The sequence below is a fragment of the Blennius ocellaris genome, assembly GCF_963422515.1.
Source record: "Blennius ocellaris genome assembly, chromosome: 14".
NCBI lineage: Eukaryota > Metazoa > Chordata > Actinopteri > Blenniiformes > Blenniidae > Blennius > Blennius ocellaris.
This window is the reverse complement of record NC_137663.1, coordinates 13,708,001-13,721,552: the sequence shown is the minus strand read 5'-3', so window position 1 is coordinate 13,721,552 and position 13,552 is coordinate 13,708,001. Positions and strand designations below refer to the sequence as shown.

General features: G+C 40.7%; 1 protein-coding gene across 1 annotated transcript in view; it reads right to left on the bottom strand.

The window, feature by feature from the left end:
• The window catches only part of tiam1a (TIAM Rac1 associated GEF 1a), a 51,934-nt gene that overhangs the window by 2,479 nt on the left and 35,903 nt on the right, over positions 1-13,552 (bottom strand). The window contains exons 17-27 of the mRNA XM_080509259.1: positions 12,357-12,490; positions 4,259-4,483; positions 3,934-4,002; positions 3,716-3,841; positions 3,356-3,464; positions 2,732-2,911; positions 2,457-2,575; positions 2,258-2,366; positions 1,156-1,214; positions 683-779; positions 43-130 (exon numbers count right to left, since the gene is read on the bottom strand). Coding sequence (XP_080365385.1) covers positions 43-130; positions 683-779; positions 1,156-1,214; positions 2,258-2,366; positions 2,457-2,575; positions 2,732-2,911; positions 3,356-3,464; positions 3,716-3,841; positions 3,934-4,002; positions 4,259-4,483; positions 12,357-12,490 — 1,315 coding nt within the window. The remainder of the gene's footprint in view (positions 1-42; positions 131-682; positions 780-1,155; positions 1,215-2,257; positions 2,367-2,456; positions 2,576-2,731; positions 2,912-3,355; positions 3,465-3,715; positions 3,842-3,933; positions 4,003-4,258; positions 4,484-12,356; positions 12,491-13,552) is intronic.

The window sequence follows — 13,552 nt, the reverse complement described above, 5'->3', positions numbered from 1 at the left end:
TTTATAATTCTTGTAGTCCTGTGTCAAAATACAATAAAATACCTGCAGCACAACTGGAAAGTTCGCTCTGGCCTTCCTTCAGATTCTGACCTGGTGTGGACGATTTCACACACAGCTGTGCCCTCAGAGTCTGAAGGGGAGATGAGAGAAGATATTTGACTTGCATTAAAGAAAGTATTCCCTTGATTTGTTCCATCAGTTTGTTTTTCCCTTAATATAACAATCAAATCATACTTGAGCTGAATTGTCTGAGGGTGATTTAAAGCCTTCCCAGGACAGAGGCAGGACTGTGTACAGCTTTACCTCTGGGCATTATTCACTCATATGTATAATCACCATCTCTTATAGGATACTTTTAGGACTCTAGAGCCTCCAAAACAACTGTTAATTAATCTAAAGCAATCTAATTTCATCAAACATACTTTCAAATGCAAATAATCTCTTCCGTGACCAAATTCCGAATTCCTAAATGTACATATGGTTGTGTGTGGTTCTAAGTCATCATTAAATAAAAACAAGTTTTCCAGAGAAACTACCAAAACACTAAATATTGTTTTAATTTTCATAATTTTTTAATCACTGGAGTATTAGTCTATACTTGCAGAGTGACAGTGTGATGAATCTATGTAGAGAGTCAAAAATACATTTGCTACAAGCTCCATGTTTAAAATGGAAAACCTACTTGGAAGAGCACGGAGTTGCAGACAGTCTGTTGCAATCATGTGACGAAAACGGAAATGATCTTTGTCGTCGCTCACCGAGACTCGATGCGATGCACCCTGAAAAAAAAATAAAAGAGAGACTGGTTATATCCACTGTAGGTTAAGGCAGCAATGAAGATAGACAGATGGATGGATGGATCCCCTGTAATGCAACAATACAACAGCAGAGAGCACAAGAGTGCAGTAACAGAAGAGCTGGTTCACCAAACCCAACCACCTCCCATTACACTGAACATTGAAATTATACTGCTCGAAGATATTTCTGAAAAAATATTATCTTTATTATCTTAGCAAATTTTCCCATGAAGGACATTTAACCTTTTTTGTGATCTCAGAGATTATGAACAAACAAAAAATACATCAACGAAAGACATGCCTCAAAAGTATGTTAAAGATGAAAATCAACATTTAAAAAAACTGTTACAGTACTTACCATTTTCTTTCTGTGCTTGGAGCCACTTTTGTGCACAAATACAACTGCCGTTTTGAACACTAAATGAAGGTGAGAGAGATGGAGAGAAGCCATGAGAACATTTATTCATCACTTCTATCAAAGGCATTTTCATGATCTAATTCAGTGGAACAACGGTTTCAGACACAATGTCAATGAACGCCTATGTATCAAGCATTTATGAAAAAAATACCACCTAATAACACATAAAATGCATTAGTGCAACAAAAGATAAAAAATAGACTGAATATGGCAGCTGTGTGACTTGCATGCAAAGAGCTATCAGTTTTCCATCACCTTGCAAGAAAAGACCTATAAAATCTAACATATATTTATTTCCAAAGGTGCAAGCTCTCTGTAAAAAAAATGTATAATGCATATAGGCACAGCTTGGTGTGTGAACTTTGCCTTTTATTGCATTAATATTTACTAAAGGTAAAAAGTAAAAACTGGTATAAAGACTCCTTGTGTGAAAATGCTTGACTGCATCTATTTTTTTACACCTCCTGAAATAGCCTCGAACTGCACACCAAGCCTCAGAGTTTTATATAGTAAAGTGCTGCGTGCCTGCAACTGTTGGGACACTCTTACAGTGTAGAATACAGTATGCGGCGATTCTTTCAGCATTCAGGCAGACAGAAGAAAGGCTCTTTAGTTACTTAGAAAAGTGAAACCGCACATCTATTGCATGTGCTTCGATGTGTGACTGTTCTGTTGCAAGTCAGAGCAATATTGCACGAAAATATATCTACAAAAAACACGTTTGATACAAAGTGTGCAAATATTCACAGTGAAGAGATTGTCTTGAAAATTTAACAAATGCATCATAGACTAAATGTAGCAGAATTAATGGCAAATTAACAACTTCTAACAGCATAATACCAAAACACGACAGAATTCATTCACAATTTTCAAAGTGTATTTTATCTTACAAATACATGAAAGCCATTTCTATATCTGGTTTCTGTTCTTGTGTATACACGTGAAACTCTTCTAAGTAATGTGTATATCTTTGTTGAAATTATATTCCATAGAAACACAGACTATCTAATCGCAGTTTAATAAAAGAGACACTGATCCTCACCGAAAGCTGCTAAATCGGGGTCCTTTTTGTTTTTGACCAAAGAGGCTGGAGGGTTGAGCCACACCACTGTTGTGTGGAATAAAAGATCGCCCATTGAGAGGTCTGCTACCTGAAATGAAACAAAAAAAGTTAAAAGAAACAGTTATAAAAACTAGTGTCAAAGCCAGTACAGATAAAGCTTGAAAAGAAGTGATGTTACCTCTTTCTTCACTGCAGTCTGCTCATTGATGAGCTGATCAAAAACTGCTCCGTATTCCTCATGAAGCTTCTGCATCTCATTGATGTGACTTGCGACTTTGTTCATGGCATTCATTGCAACTAAAAGGGACAACGATTTATTAATTTATGATGTACTTAAAATCGCAACCATGGGAATTGCTTCGATCCCCATTCATTATTATGCCATAGATCAGGAAAAAAGATCAATTCTCTTGATTTAGTAAAAGTGTGACAACACAAACGTTATCAGTTTACCATTGAGGTGGTAGTGCTCTTCACTGTCAGGGTCCGTGAGAGAGTGGAGCTCCCTCAGCAGGAGCGGGTACTTCAGGACCCTCTGAATGGGTTTGATGAGGTACGACTCCAGAGTGGACGAGTGTTGCTGTCTGGGGTTTCTCTCAGCCAGGAATGCCTTAAAATCTGGGTCCGTCTTAGCTGGGGCAGTAAAACAAAATGAAGGATTTGAGAATCAGTTTGATTGCAATTTCATGCTAGTGAATGCAACAGTGTGGTGCTTGTATAATTGGGCAATTACTGTCAGTTATAAGTGTTGGCGAATGAGTAGAAAACTGAAAACTTGTGTACTGACCATACAACCACCAAACTGTTCAAGAGACACAACAACAACAAAAGTGAGAACTCAAATGAGCTCTGAAAAACAGTTCTATAATACATGCTGCCTGTCTGACTCAGGCATGTGTCTCTCTTTGTGTTGACTGAACCCTTTCGGCATATGACTAAAAAAAACTTTCTTTTCCACCCAAGCCCTTCAGCTATAAACCACTACTGTTGGAAAGCGGCAATAAATCACAGTCCCAACATTGACAGAAACGTGTAGTGATGGTGCTTTCGATACCTGCTCAGAATGTGTATTCCTACCTTTCGCCAAGACCTTTGGGACCTTGGTGTGACTGGCACAGAAGGCGCTGTAGATCTTGAAGCGATCGGCGTAATATAGGAAGGAACCACCCAAGGAGAAGAGCACTTTCTGTGAAACCCACAGAGGGCCTGTTGTCAATCCAGTGTCACGGCTTTCAATGTGATTGTGAAACAATAAAGGGGCGTTCATATTTGTAAGAAGTCTCATAATAGTGTGTGCTTGCAGAGCTCCATAAGCATTAGACTGAGTTCTAGAACTTAAATTATTCAAGTCGGAGCAAGTTCTGAGCAGCAGAGGGAGTAACTCTAAAGTGACAGGAAATTACGAGATGACTCAAGATGATGTCAACAGATATTCACCTTGAATTGTTCCACCCTTTCCAGTCTATCCAGGTCTGGCACTAGTCGGAGCCCATCCTCAAGGGTCCGGAGAAATTCCACCTGGAACTCCACCATCTCCCCGAGGTTACCGAACAAAACATCCAGCTGCAACAAGCACGTCCATCATTTTGTTAGTACTACCTTCAGAAGCCAGGCCAGCGTTGAGGGTGTTTATGTACATATGAAATACAAAGTACCTCATCTTGTGTAAGGAAGCTCTCTTTCTGCAGAGGTGTTAAGTAGCGCTCTATTAGGAAGCTCAAGTCCTTAAAAAAAGAAGGAGAGAGGAATATGAACCTGTGATCAGATCTGTTCAAAGAGGAAAGAAGCTGGGTACCAGTAGGTGTCTGTTAACTAAAGAGCCTTTCTGAGAGGAGCCATCATCAAAGACTTTAAATTGGAGGAATAAGCTTATAGGTATGAATATAAAAGGCATGACACAAAAATAAGTCACAGTGTGAAAATGTGCCGGTATCATCACTTTTTGATTTTAAGGGCCGTCTTTCATGGAGCTGAACTCACTTTGACGTAAGTCTTCTCCGTCTCCACCAATTCACTTATGACCTTGCGCAGTTTGTCGGCATGGGACAGCTGTCGTTGGGCGGCAGCGCCTCCTGTTGGCGGCAAAGCCGACACCGGGCTTGGGGAGAGGGACGACGAAGAGGACGACGACGAGGATGACATAGGGCAGTCCACGGGATTCATGTCATGGAGACTGCGGCAGAAAGCAGCGACTTGCTCTGTGCTCTGCGCGGAAAGATACAGAGTAATACTTTGTTAATCTACTGAAGTTTTAAAGGCAAATTTTATTTGAATATGCATCACTAATAATAGATACAGTTCTTTCTTCTGAACCTGCCATGACAACATACGCCCTGCTATAAAACAAACAAAACAAAACCATGCATGACCAGACCTGCCAAACCTAATTGGTGTTATGTAAGTCTAATAGTTCACAAAAGAAGAGCGGAGGACTGCACATCTTCCAACTGCCTACATGTACCAACACAATCAATATTGCTGCTCTTTCGACTCATCAGTCACATATTTCTCGTTCGGCAATGTTGAGTAATGAGGTTCCTCAAATGGAATCGCCGTACATGCCGGTGTGAAACGGCGTCTTAAGAATCAAACACTGCAACCCTCAGCCCACACAAGAATATAAATAGTACGAGATCAATACGCTCATTCCACATCTATCTGTGACTTTCACCATCTCAAGTCTGCAAAAGTGAACACGACAGTTCACCAGAAATATAATCCTGCATATGTCAAGACAAATCTAAAATGCACAGAGCATTTCAGCGCAGCCAGCCTCGAGCAACGACGATCTCAAGTTTACCACATTAATCTAATGATTTACAGTATGTGATTGAACGGGACAGGGTGACTCGGCTGCTGCTGCTGAAGCCTTCCTTTGATGGTATTGTTTGTGAGTCTAGTCAGGTTTTGACAAGGACTGTAAATTCCGTTTGGCATATATAAGGAGTGGGTAGAAATACTCCCGGTACTCCCGCAGACTTAGCAAAGACAAAATGAACCGGACAGAATGAGCTTAACCTTCAGCTAACAATCATACGTGATGTGTACATTTCTATTAATGCAGGTTGTGCGCGCACTGTGACATCACGACAAAGTAACACAAAAAGGCACAGACCAAGTCATGGTATTGAAATTATTTTAGTGCACATCTGGAAAAACTGTGTGAGCCAAACAGTCATCAAAACTCCTTTAATAAGTAATCTTACAAAAGTGCCTCACACAAATATCCCTCATCAGTGTGAGACCAGTAACAGTGTCCATCAACTGTAATCTATGATAACACACCGCACCTGCTCAGACACGTCTACCGACTGAATTTCACACAGCTGGTCAGCTGAGAAGCAGCTTGTCTTTGCTGATTCCATGGCTTGTCTCCTCTTGAACTGCTGACAAATACAATTTTCCATTGTGGTATTCAAACCAGTTTTGCAACCCTGCCAGAGACTCACGCACACAAAGATGCCCACAGCAGTCTGAAATATTGCCCATGCAATTTCCCTCCGTGGTTTCGAAATGTCACTCATTTGAGGACAAACCCACTACATTTATCACATGATAAACTATCAGTTCTTCATTCAAGTAAAATAAATGATGACGCACAAGTATTTCCCATACATCAAACTGCATTGTAAGCACCTCTCGACACAGGACTGTCATGAATATCCAAACAAATATCTGCATTGCAGAAAATCTCCCACTGAACGGATGGGTAAACTCTCTCTCACACACATTATATGTTACAGCTTTTAAATTGTGCCTATAAACCGATTATTGTCTTGAGTATTAAGAGAAAACAGACAATCAGAAACAGTGATTAAGGAAGTAATACTGCTGCTGCATTTATACACACAAAGAACTACATAAATGTGGCTTGCCAGTGTTGACACTTATGGGCAAGGTCTTCCCCTTGAAGCCAGATACAATTGAGGACAGCAAAGTGACAGATGGAGCAGTATCAGGTGATGGCAAACAAAACCAGTTGAGCCACCATACATTTGCTGTCCAATTAGTCATAACAAAAATAGAATTACAAGATTGCAATGGTTGATTTTGTAATATGAAGTAAAGGTTTATCAACAATTTCTGTACGCCAAGTCCTAACCTACTTATTATTACTGGGAATGATGCAGCTTGTTTTCATTCCAGTAAATATCACAATCTAAATTAAAATCAGAGCATTCAGTTGATGAGACAATGACATTACATAAAACATAATAGGTTGTTCCCCTGAGAATTGAAGTAAAGCAAGAGCTTAGTGCTGCTGGTACAGTACCATGACATAATCACTGACCCCTGCAGAATCAAATCCACAACACACATGCACTCGCTCGCACATCAGACTGTACGGCTCACCAGCTGCAACACATCACAGACGGATTCGGTTGGAGGTTTAGAATTCCTGCTCCTCCCAAACCCAGACATCCTGGCTGGTCCAACAGGTTTCAATATACTGTCAGGTGTTCATTTGGCATCCAGGTGACCTCCATTCCTCCACAACACTCGGTGCAAGAAAGTTGTTTGTTCTCCCCCCCCCCCCACGATATATGCGGCAGTGGAGATCGTATGGATGTTGAATTTGTCCAAGACAAACTGATTCCAAGTGGCAAAGTAAACGGCTGCTGTTCAACTCTCACTTGGCTGTGTAAAATGCTGCTCCTGGTGAAATTATCGCTGCAGATTAACAAATAGGTCATTACACAGACTGAATAGATTGCTATGAACAACAGACCTCTCCTGTCATCTTTATCCTGCAGCGTCTATCCAATCACTTTCTCTTTGAAAATCCCCCTTCTTCTGCCTGCTCCCCGTTTCCACACACTCCTCCTTCTCTGCTCTGTTCTTTTTCATGTCCCGTGCTCTTCTGTCCAGGTGCTGGCTAGTCGCAGCGCCAGCAGTACGGCAGTGTGGGACACAACATTAAATAATAAGATCAAACATCACATCCTCACGAGAGATGGAAGGAAGAGGAGGGAGGAGGGAGGAGGGAATGGGAGGTGACAAAGCAATGGGTGGTGAGCACAACAGGAAAAGACAACGGACATCTGCCCTCTCCATCACTCATTCTCTCTCACTCAGTCCCTCCTTCATCACCCGCTTAGTAAGACATACATTTGCGATTGATTGGTATCCAACCATTAATTAAACAGTAAAGATCAGGCATTTGACCTCAACCTCGTGTTTGAAAAACTCAATTTTAACGACAGCATCAACACTGAGCACCGATAGAATAACGACCTGATGCACTGAATGTTGAACTTCTGGCAATTTAAGTAGCTTGAAATGAATTCTACATCCAGGTGTGGCTTGCTGTACCACACCTGCTAAACAGTTGTCACTTCTGGGAAACAAGTGTTGCTCAATACTTCTCAGTGTACAACCTATCCTTAATTGTGAATGACGTGCAAACTTTAGAGTCAGGATAAGGAACAAAAGCAGCAGCTGATGACTATATAGGGGAAGGTTGAGGATTATATGCCTACTGATATTAATGCCTGTATTGTCAAATGTTCCACAACTTTGAAAAACATGCAGTAAAAGCTTTACAGATCACACAAGATACTGTTAAATGAGGGTGAGGCCTAAAATGATGCACATCAAACTTAACTTGACCAAAAATACATTTTTAGTGTACTTTAACAGGGAAGTGAGGGGGAAAACCACTCATGTGTACAATCACTGACACAGAGAACTATAACTTCAGCCAAAAACATGAAAAGGTGGAGCAGGAACATAAATAGAGGCGCAGCATCAATACCTTTTCTCGAGTCAGTCCACCGCACGTACTTCCTGAACCCATAGAGAAGTTTTTAGCCTTTCACTAAATGTACAACATCCGAGATCAACGCTCCAGAGAGAAGAATGAGAGAAAAAGTACAACACGAGGGAGGAGCATGCAGGCAAGCACAAACCTGCTCTCACACCCATCAAACTAAACCCTGCAGAGTTAGTGAGAAGCGGGATAAAGGGAGATTACATATATCCACATACTTGGCCCACAGAAACACATCGCACACATTAATATGCACTTATGTAATAAATTGTGGCATGCAGAAATGATTCACACGTGGAGGTTGAATACACCCGTGAAGCAATTGCAAGAGAAGGCACTCCTGTCCCTCAGTTGTGTTGACAAAATGAACAGGCATGTACTTGTCAATGATAGTGAATGGAGAGTGGGTGAAGGAGTGGAAGAGAAGGGAGGACGAGTCTTAAAGTTCAGTTTCATTTGAAATCAAAAAGAAAAAAAAAACATGCAAATCCAGTAATCCCCACACAGAATGATGGGATATACAGGGAGAGACTTTAATCATTTAATCTGAAGTGAAAGGGTGATTATGTTATGACACAAGTCTTCACATATTTTTGCATGAATGTTTAAACTTTAAAGCAGAGGGTTTGTCGCCGGCAAACTTCTTCCTTAAGTTTAAATTCAGAAGGATGAAGTGAGTGGAGGGAGCAGGAGGAAGGAGGTTTGCACCTGAACCGGTTTAAATGTTTAACAAATTACGAATTGAGTACTGTAATATTCCAATAATCATTTAAAACAGTGAATTGTGCTCGTGTGTACATTTTTGAACGTTGTTATTGCAGGCCTCAGGAGTCACCAAAGGGCTCCCTCGAGTGGAAGAACTGTAAAATTGCAACCACATTTGACACAAAGGATTGATTGGAGGACAGTGAATGAACCTTGACAAATGTAATATAATTCTTAAAAAAAAAAAAGTTTGGATATGTGCATCATGCACACACAAGTAGTGCAAATGAAAATATGTCTTTTTTTTTCTTTTTTTTTTAATATTCACAATACTGCCAATAAGTCTTGGGCATATTCAAAAGTCTGCAGCTCCATCTTTTCAGAAACAAATGTTTCCAATTTAGATAATTTTGAAGCAGGGATTGTAATTGTAAATGTAATGCTCAACAGCAGACGTTATTATAAATAAATTGCACATTAGTGTTTGCCCATTCTGACTTCAACGTCTTGAATTGCCCTTCAATTACCCTCTGGGGTTGAAATCTGGATATTAATGAGTGCTCTATAAAGGGACAGGACAATTAACTGAAAAGCAGTTTCATATATACAAACATATAGATTTTATATTAGTTAGCAACTAAATTACAGACAGAAAAAATAAGCATGACGTACACCACGAGGACCAAATCAAAATAAACACCAGTGAACGCTGCCCCCACCTTCCAAACACTGAATAATGTATTTTCCATTTCAAATGCCCCTGAGCCTGACTGATAGACATTTGTAAATCATAACCAGCACTTGTCAGTAAATCGGGCTACACCTTGGAGAACACTGGCAATCATCGTCATCTCTATTATCGCCATTATCCCAGGCAATTGCTGTTTTATTCTCCTGTTGGTTTATCATTTTGGGGAGGTGGGTCTGAGCTTTGTCTAAAATAATGAACACTCCCCATTTCCTCCGGCTAGCTAGACACTCATTTATCTCCACTAAATGATGTGAAACACTGTGGAGAATGGAGTAATTAGAATGTGGGGATAATTAAAATTGTCCCACTTTGCCTCTTTTTCCTAACTCTTCTGCCACCATGTGATTGCAGGCAGCGAGTGAAATGAGGTAAGGCTAAATCGTCAGCACTACGAAGGTTTTCCAATGAGGGGAGCGGAGAAACAAAAGAGACAACATAAACTTGTAAAATGAGCACAATGATACGACTTTGGTAGTTCCCATGAATTGCGGAGTTTAGATAATCTTTGATGAGAAAGGAAGCATCCACGTCTCCAGGCTGAGGTCAGGTCTCACATCCTGCTGGAGAGCAAAGGGAACAAGCTGTTCAAGAGCCAGAAAACAGCCTTGTGTTGTTTACGAAGATGAACAGCGGGGGGTTAGTGGGGGGGGGACTGGAGATCTGAAGGAAACTGGAAGGACAGAAGGAAAGGAAGGGTATTCAAAACACAATCGCGACAGATAAGGAGACGGGATGATCACAGGGGACAGACGGGGAGAAAAAGAATGGAAGGGCTGTCATGTCTGACAAGACGTGGTCACTATTGTTTGACCCCAAATATGTGGTAATAAATCAAGTGGCAGGAAAAACACGAGCACAAGCAGAAGATGTAAATTAAGACATCACACATTAGAGTGGAGTGGTGGGGGGGGTAAAACTGAAAGGTGAGATGAAGATCATCGACTCCAATAGATTCATTACACTGTTGATTTACAATCTGTTTTCCAATCATTCTTTTTAGAGAGAGTGGAACAAGCGGTAAAGCTAATTCAACATGTGTTTATCAATGTGAAGACCGATGGATGCAAACCTGCAGACCACCTCTTTGCCCTTAAAAGGGAATGATTGCATCAGGTCAAAGTTTCAGGATCACTGTCCTCCTGAATGGCGAAAGCTGCGCAATGATTTCAGATGGATTTTGATGAATGGAAGCAAACATCTTCAGCATGTCACATAGATTAGCAGCGCCACAAGTTAAATCTATGTCATTTGACGTCAGAGGTTGTAAAGAGTTGAGTAACAAAACCATTACTTTCTTTTCACTATTTTGACAGGTCATTTTTATGAGTCTGCAAAAATTAGTTTCACGACATTTTTGTATGTTTTGAACTGGAAGTTTATACCTCGTGATGCATCCTTAATAATGTCTTTTCTTGATCCTTGAAAAAGAAATCTTCAAGCTGACATCATAGAGGGGATTTTTGACTTAAAGGGTGTTATTTTCCCTTCAACATGGAAATGACTTCCCTATCCTCGACCACACGACTTGTGCCATTTTCCTGTGTGAACCAGTTTTATAATAAACCTTAGTTTTACCCCAAATATTTGTTTCATTATGAGCGTTTTTCATTTGTCGAGAGCTCACACTTTTGCGTCCTCAAAGTTAGCTCGTTGTTTCACATGTGTGATCCAAGCGCATAAAACTTCTTCATAAAATCTTAACCACTACAATAATTAAAACCACACACTTCAGAAAGTGTTACATAAAGATCGCATGCTGCTTTTTGTGCTTTCTCCTGTTTCACTTGTTTGAGCAGATCTGAATTGATTTCTCACAGCATGTACCAACACATCAGGCTGAAAATAGCAAAGGCCTTTAAATGTCAGTTACGAACTTTTCCAACATTCGGAAGGTTTTGTCAACTTCCACAACCAGCTGGAGTGCACCAAGTGAAACCGGAGCAGTCTTTCCTTCTCTTCCTGATGGCCGGGTCTGTCGCTTTTTCTCTCATCTTCTCATACTTTGCTTCCAACCACCAGTGACACATTGGAGTCAAAAAACCATGACTGTCCGAGAGGACCGAGTCTAGACTGGAGCCGGCTCTGACCTCACCCCTTAGTGCTCCCTGAAGAGAGAAGCTCACTGACACATATACAAGAGAGAACACGGCGCTGCCTTGTCGCTATCCTCACCCTTAGTTCACATCTACGCCATCAACGGAGATACTACAAAAAAAAAAAAAATGTTTCCGGTGGTTACAGCAATCAGACTTTGCCGTGGTAATGGAAGTGACAACCGTATCCAACTGAGCTAGGATGGCACACGGCCTCTCCCAGTGATCACTGTACCGACCCTGATCAGACCAGACATAATCTTAATTAAAAAGTAATGCTGCTCGCTCACTCTCTCACCTGCCTGTCTCCATCTCCGTACTCCTGACCGCACATGTACACAAATATATACACACACACACCTAATACATACTGCACACAGACAAAATGTTTGCGACTGAACACATACCTGTCTTTAAAAATGCTGACAGAACTATATAATAAATCATTTTTCTTTTTAATGTGACAATATAAGCAAGTTAAATCACTTTAACATTAATCTGTTGAAACTTTGCAGATGAACTGGAATCTGGAAAATGTAAATCATATGTTAAAGTGATCAAATAAAGTGGCCATCTTTTAAAAAATAAAGTGATGAAGTTCACTGCTGACCCCATCAGGCAAAGAGATGACAATGCAACAAATAAAAGTTCATCATTTCTAGAATCAGACTGTTGATCCTGTGATCTTTTGCATCCTTGTGTGTGTTTATCCGAGTGTGTATCCACATCAGAGGTTTGTCATTGCATGCCGTCACACACCTTCTGTCCAGCCACTGTGAAGGTTTTTTCTTCCCGATTGTCTCCAGGACTCTGCAGGGTCCGCTGATGTCTCTCCTCCAAACTTTCATCCGGACTCTCCAGTGTCAAACCAGACACCTCGTCCAGGATGTCCTCTACAAACAGAGACAAACAGATATGGTTTGATATGTGGCAGTCAGGTAGAGCCTCTTTGTTAAATTCACATGCCTCCAACTCATTTGAGTCTCTTTGTGACTTTCTGGATTAATGCTCAGTAGGAGCAATCTGCAAATAAGCATTTCTGCTCCCCTTGAACACTGCTTCTCTCACCCTACGTGACAATGAAACCAATTTCAGTGCATCTTCTTTTTGAACAGTAAAACCACATCTCTAATCCTGAGTGTTCATACTATGATATGGTTGTACAGTCACTTTATTTTCAATCTATATGCAGGAGAAATGTCCAATTAAAAGTGTCCTCTTTTGAATAACTTGTGTACACCCATCTCCTCTTCAGCATGACATCATCTCTAACCCCCATCTGGCTACAGAATTATCTTACTTTCAGTCTGACCCTCTGCATATGGCATACCCTCCACAATGACAGTCCCACACCGCTGAAGGATTCTTATTAATATTCATACTGCTCAGAGTCCCTGTATAAACAATGCCAGCTTGTCAGCCTGTGCATTGCGAGCTCCACTTCATAAGGAATACAAATTGTGCCCTTGCTCACATAAAAAGAGCAGGTCAGAGGAAGGCTGCAGGCTGCCTGCAGGTTAGCTATCAGAAAGCATCCGTGCATAATTAGTAGCTCAAACTATTCACCCGCTGCTTAGACAAAAAAAATAATCAACCCTCCATAGAACTGCTTTCTGTCAGCTCACAAAGTTGAGGCTTGAGCAAGTGTATGATCATGAAAGAAGAAAAATGATGAAGGACAAAAACAATGTTTTTTTTCAGCAGCCAAGAAATGAGATATATCAACAGAGTACCGGTAGTTCTGTTTGATATTGAGCTGATCGATAGAAACACCTGTTACACAACAGAGTATGCACTGGTTGCTCTTATCTAGGTCAACTGATCAAAAGCATGACTTATTGGGACGCTCAGCTTTTTTCTTTCTTTTAAAAGGCCATTGACGACTCAAAAAAGCTCATTATTTTTTTCTGAGAAGATACTGTATTTCATCATCTGGTATTGAAGTACGGCATTGC